Raw genomic sequence first — 6,785 nt, 5'->3', positions numbered from 1 at the left:
GCAGTGTATGAACCACAAAGAGTGTAATGAGAGCAGGGGACCTTTTACCTGCTTAGTCGTGAAGTTTTTAAAAATAAATAGCTGTGATTCAGGTTTACATAAACTAATCTTGTGTCAAGTTTAAGTGTTTGGATCCTACAGTCAGGCGGGATGCTGTCTGTTACTGAGTACAATGAAACCAGTGAACTTTGAACCAGGAACAGAATTTGGTTAGCGATCACTCTCAGGGCAAAGTTAGTTTATTCTTTGTCAGGTAAAGAGAGCCAGCATCCGTCAGAGAGAAATAATGAAATATACAAATATGTGAATTTACACCAGCCTTTTTTTTTTTTTTTTTTTTTTGCCACATTGTCTTTGTGGCCATTCTGTACAGTAGAGTAAGTCCCAGTTTATGTACATGTTGGGTACAGAACCTGGACAGGAGGCAATAGTGCATTTTGTTGTGTGATTGCATGCTCTCCTTCAGTCTCTTCATTTCACTTCTGCTCTTCCTCCTCTTCTGATTGGACAATCAGCGGACTTGTGGAGCATAGCCCTCCTTCATCAGCCCCTCCTCATAATCAGTCTGGCAGAGAATCATGTTGTTCTTCAGGAAAAATTTGTCTCCCACACAAAACCTGCAGAGAAGCAGAGGACAGGTGGCACTTAGATGATCACCAAAGCATGAGTCCCGTCATTAACGTTCCACAGTGGGCCTGACTTACTGCTACATTAGCCAGCTGAGTCTGGTGCTAACTCAGCCTCAACTATTGTGACCTTGATTGTAATCACTGTGTATGACTGGTAGCATTATGCTACCTTTCATATGTGACATTTTTACTTCTTTCTCTCTGCAGCTCAGTCAGACTGTTAGTTCTAATTCCAGCTTGCAGGGAGTTTTTGGTTGTAGTCAGGCTCACAGCCGAGCAAGGCAGAGAAATGAGCACTTCTATTTCGGAGGGAACAAGAGTTGAATTTATTTCTCTCATTATTTTATTATTCTGAATATCTCTAATGATTGCGCCAGTTTTAAATGATTGCGATGTCCATAAATTATGACTTTTATTTAATTAATTGTAATAGTAAAGACCTTTCAGTCTAAGGTTAGACATCTTTGCTATGCACAAACCTACAATGTGCAGGACGTTCCAGGAAATGATGAAGGCTTTAAAACCTTGATGATATACATTTATCCCCCTGATGCATCCCTGAAATCGTTTTCTCTATAAGCTCTCCTGAGGAAAAAAACTGGTTTTTGTGTGCACAGATTTTATCATTCAGGATTTCACAAAAATCGGATGAAATCTGATAAACATTAGAGCTAAAAACTTTAAATAAAATGTCTGCTGAACATTCTAGGGTCTAAACCATTTTTATTCCAATTTTCTTTATTGAATTTTAACAGCTTGACATTCATTATTAATCATTAGGACAATAAAAACACAGTGATCACAAATAAGAGATGCAGAGAGAAAAAAAATGAAGCTGGTTTCTCTATAAACCCAGCCCACCCGGAACACACCATGATCCGGGTCCAAGCACAAGACTAACAATTAGAGATCCAGCCCCTGGAACTACACACACACCAACACTACATACACCAAAACACCCACACATGTTCTAGATGAGACAGGAAATGACAAAAGAAAAATCAACAGTAAATAAATGAAGGAATAATAATACTCAATAAAAATAAACAAATACTAAAAATGATGGAAAATTTATAATAATCAAAATATATAAATCATAAATGAATACATAGGATAAAATGGCCCACAGATAGTCTAGTTTTCCTCTGTATTAGGGAGCAAAGTGATAGTGCCTACTAAAGACAGAAAATGTTTCCAGGTCTCCATAATTTTGTCGGCAGAGCCGATGAGTGAAAGTCAAAGTTTTCCAGTAGAGAACTTCTCTCACCCAGTGGTCAAGAGACAGAAGGATGCTTAGTTTCCACATAAGTAAAAACAATCTGAGAACCAAAGGAGTGTTGAACAGACCTTTTTCAATCTGATAGGTAGAAGCAGAGGGTTTTTGTTTTCCATCCATTTATTATTTGTATCTTGGTGCCTTCTTTATCAAAAGCTTTTACTCATCAATGTCTGATCTTGTGACTCTCATATCACATTAATAAACCTGACAGTGATTTTTACCTGACACTGTTTGGCAATCAATATTTTCCCCCACAAGACTAGTGTATGGACAACATCATTCCAACCATGGAATGTTTAACAGCTGAATGACAATGACAAGCTTTAAAATCTATCTGTACATATGTCACAGTTTAAAATATATTCTTTCTTATTTTACTTGCTATTGTTTACCTTTTCTTCTTTAAAACCCCCAGCATTCCTAATTCCTGACAAACAGCATAGGTTTGATTCTGTTCAACAGAATTAGTGTGAGGATCCAAGTTGTCCAATGTGAAGTTTTTCCTGACCTTTCCCTTCTGCTGTCACCCACCTGGGTTTCCTGTGCCACCATCTACACTGACCTTGACCCTCCAGCTCTTCTGTGGCCTCCGGTTCTTCAGGGGGAAAAAGGGCTGGATGATGAGGCTGGGCGACAGCTTCATCGATTAGCTGTCCCCAGGGCTGATCTGTGGCTAACTGCTTACAGGACGGATCCTCATATCTGGCGCCTCCACCCTGTCCTCTATCGCCTCAATATGCTCTCTGTGTTTGGATTTAAGAATGCAGGAGTTCAACTTTTAATGCTAAGGTAGAGGATGCTCAGATTCTGGATAATTTAAAGACAAAAGTAGCACATATAATAAAGTGACAGATAAGTCCACTATACATTATATTTTTAACAAATATGAGTCATCCATCCTAATGTTATGAACAAAGAGGGGAAAAGGAAGAGAAAATTGGGTCTCTTCTGCACAAGAAATGAAACATAATTGTTGAAGCTTTTCATTTTCTCTTCTTTTTGAAGCTGGTTTATCTGAAAATGTTTCCTCCACAGGGTGCCAGCAAAGGGAAGCATGATAGCATTAACTGCTAATAAATAAATGTTAACATTCTTATGCAATGCTTGACTGGTGGAAGAAGAGTTGACGAAATCAGATAATTAACAACATAAGGTTTCAATTACACATGTGAAAAACTGACATGTTCATTCAAATACCTGTCAACACTAAAGAAACTGGGTCTGTCATATCATATTGTTTATATTCTATGGTTTCTGTTTTCTTAGCAGTATTGATTTCTTGTCTTCTTGATGTGTCAGGTTCTGTTGAGTCCAGTCTTAGGTCCTTACCAACAGTGTGTCTGACACACTCATATTACTTTTATAAAATCGTTACCTAGGGAGTACAGGTAAAAAAAAATTGCCTTTTGGCTAATTCTGGCTTTTTAAACTCATGAACTATCACAGCTTTTATTAAATTACACTGTTCCTTTATCCCCTTTCAAATAAATAAACCACATCAAATCAAGAATATTAAACAGTGAATGTCTCGTTTCTAAATGACGGCCTTCCCTTGAACAAACCTTTTCTCTCTATGATCCTGGTTCAACGCCTTAGATTCATTAATATCAGTACATTTCTGGCAATAATATTTCAAAAGATATCAGTCTTAAATGATCCCAAACAGACACACACCTCCCAGAAGCAACTCTTTGACGTTTGGCTCAGAGCCAAAAATCCATCCAAATGTGAAAATCCATCAACACAATCCGGCCCTCACTGATGACATCACAGATGTTGATTTAGAAATAAAATACATGTTTCATTCTTCCTGTCCTTCTAAACACTGCGAGCAAATAAGAACTGTAAGAATGAACGGTTCAAATGTAATTGAAATAATTTGTCATCAGATGATGTTATTGTAGAGAGAATCTCTGGTAATAAAAAAAAAATGAATGAATTAATTTGATCTGCTCTGCTGGTTTATTCATTGGTGCCCCAGTTCTTCCTCGCCTCTATCAGCATGTGAGGATCGGTGGGAGCAACACACTCCATGCAGCAACTTACCTTTGATTGCAGAGCTGGCATGCAAAGCAGTCCAGGTGATAGACATTTTCTTTTGCCCTCATTACCATCTCGAAGGCTGGAATCAGCTTGCTGCAGGCTGCGCAGTTTCCTGTTACACCAAACAACCTGAACCACAAACACAAACAAGATATGACTGAGTCCAAAATAATACTAAAACGCAGTAAACATTAGAAATGTCTTAATTATTCCAAGGTGGAAAGAACAGTCTCAGACAAGTTTCAAAGCTTACAAATCATTTGGAAAAAACTGAATTCATCATAAGATCAATTAGAATGAACTAAACGATCACTTATAATGATTGTTGAATTATCAATCAACATACATCTGGAACGTCTGCACAGCGTTTCACTTTTTTCACATTTTGTTATGTAACAGCCTCAATTGTAATGAATGAATCTCTTTTCTCACATTTCTACATACAAATGATCCATCATGACAATTTCAAGAAAAAAAATCATTTTCAGTCTTTTGCAAATTTACTAAAAGTGGAAAACAGAAAAAATAACATTTATGTAAATATTTACAGTCTTTACCACAAAGCTAAAAAATTGAGCCAATTTCACTGATCATTCCTGAGATGTTCCTACAGTTTAAATTGAATCCAACTGTGGGAAATTCAGTTGATTGAACTTAACCTGTAAAGATTCACACCTGTCTCTATAAGGTCTCACAGTTTACAGAACAACAGGACGTGTTAGTCAGAATGGAAAGAAAGATGAATGCAGCAATGGAGACATCCTGAATGAAAACCTGCTGCAAAGCGTCTTGACCTCAGACTAGAGCGACGCTTCATTAGTTCAGCAGGACAACAACCCAAAGGAGAGGCTTCAGAACCTCTCTGTGGACATCCTGGAAGGCCAGGCCAGAGTCCAGACTGGGATCTGACTGAAAATCTCTGAAGAGATCTGAAGACAGCTGACAGACACCGTCCATCCAGCCTCATGGAGCTGCAGAAGAACTGCAGAGAAGAACGGAGCAAACTGCCCTAAACAGAGGTGAGCTGAGCTGCTGGCATCAGATTCAAAAAGAACTGAACTGCCAAAGGTGGATCAACACAGTATTAAGCAAAGGCTAATAATATGTTCATAAATGTGATTTCTTGATTTTCTATTTTTAATAAATTTGCAAAACATTCAAAAAATCCACACTGTCACACTGGAGTATTTGAGAGTAGAATTTTAAATAAAGAGATTAATTTAATACAATTTGGAATAGACCACTGGAGATATACAACAGCTCTCACAACTGCAGGATAAATGTGTTCACATGATGGATGGATGGATGGATAATAGTTTGAATATGGTTGCAACATAATAAACTGAAGAAAAGTGTGAATATCTCCAGACGTACTGTAACTTGGTGATTTTCTGGTAACTTCTAGACTAAAAACAATTAACCGTAGCTTGTGTTAATTGATGCTGAAGCAGTCCTTCCTAAAATATTCAACAGGCTTTTCCCACAGTTCATATTTTCTTCATAATAATAGCTGTAAAAACACATTTTCAAAAGTGTCTCTTTTTTTTTCAAAATTTCAAAACAATAAATGCACCACTCAAAACTGGCATACATTAAAACTTTAGTTAGAAACAATTAAAAATATCTTACATCATTTTAAATTATCTTATGTTTTAAGCCACAATTAAACATGATTTTTATTCACAGAGCACAACACACCAAATGGAATCCTATTATTATTATTATTATTATTATTATTATTATTATTATTATTATTATTATTATTATTATTATTATTATTATTATTATTATATTTTATTTTTTAAGCTTGTGAGCTACAGCTGGCACCACACGTAGAAGAAGATGGAACATTGCTTTCACTGCTCCATGCAAAATGTGAACATTCATGAGTATTGGCCCGTACTAAACAGCAACCTGGATCTAGCAGCCAGACAACAAAATCATAAAGCAAAATAAGCTATTAAGCAAAGTTCTTGAGGCTCTTTTCACAGCCTGTGTTAAAATGACAAAACTGCATGCAGCTCTAAGAGCCTGTAGAGAACACGATCTGATAAATGATCTCAGGGTGTGGTATAGTCAGGGCTGGTTATTAACCTCCAGAGAGCATGTAACCCAGAGGCTGGAGAGGAGATGGATTTCACCTTCAGAAATCCAGACACAATTATCATTGTTAGCAAAATTCAACACAATATGGGACAAATCTTTAGACAGGGGTGGTTGGCAAAAGTAATTCAATAGTTCAATGGTAAAAATTAACAGGTAAAAATATAACTTATGTACTTGTATAAATTGTAGATTTTTATTCAATATACTATGCAATGAACTCTGAGAACAAGAGGTGGTCAAATTTATTACAACTGGACAAACAGGCAGTGCAAGACACTCCTTTAATGCATGCTGACCCACCAGCAAACAAAGCTAAAATATTTCAACCCTTAAACACACATTTATATCAAAAGTAAAATAAAATAAAATATAAAAGGAGGTCATTCAGTTATTCAGTTCAGGTGTGCTGGACCACAGGTGGCCCAACTTCCCCTAGATCAGTACTGAGGGACTCTGCAGTGTGTTGCTTAGTAACATCCACAGTTTAGGACTTTCCTACCAGAAAGGAGCAGTGGTGATTCCTCGTAGTTAAAATCTCTTATGTAATTGACAAAACAGCTTGACGAAGCTGAGATAAAATTGAGGGTTTCTGAAGCGACACACGCCAGTGGCAAATGAAGCTGTAATGCACAATGCCTTCTGGGCCATTCTCTATTCATACCTACTGACCGTTCAAAGCTCTTTTAGATTTGGAAGCACATTCACCAAACTCACTAACAAAGCCACTC

General features: G+C 37.0%; 1 protein-coding gene across 2 annotated transcripts in view; it reads right to left on the bottom strand.

Moving 5' to 3' along the window:
* Positions 1-221: 221 nt before the first annotated feature.
* The window catches only part of lmo3 (LIM domain only 3), a 33,272-nt gene continuing 26,708 nt past the window's right edge, over positions 222-6,785 (bottom strand). For both annotated transcript variants that reach the window (XM_023349737.1, XM_005808135.2), the window contains exons 3-4: positions 3,955-4,080; positions 222-617 (exon numbers count right to left, since the gene is read on the bottom strand). In XM_023349737.1, coding sequence (XP_023205505.1) covers positions 512-617; positions 3,955-4,080 — 232 coding nt within the window. In that variant the 3' untranslated portion in view covers positions 222-511. The remainder of the gene's footprint in view (positions 618-3,954; positions 4,081-6,785) is intronic.

The sequence above is a fragment of the Xiphophorus maculatus genome, chromosome 17 (assembly GCF_002775205.1).
Source record: "Xiphophorus maculatus strain JP 163 A chromosome 17, X_maculatus-5.0-male, whole genome shotgun sequence".
NCBI lineage: Eukaryota > Metazoa > Chordata > Actinopteri > Cyprinodontiformes > Poeciliidae > Xiphophorus > Xiphophorus maculatus.
The sequence above is the reverse complement of the archived record's forward strand: the minus strand, read 5'-3'. Positions and strand labels throughout refer to the sequence as shown.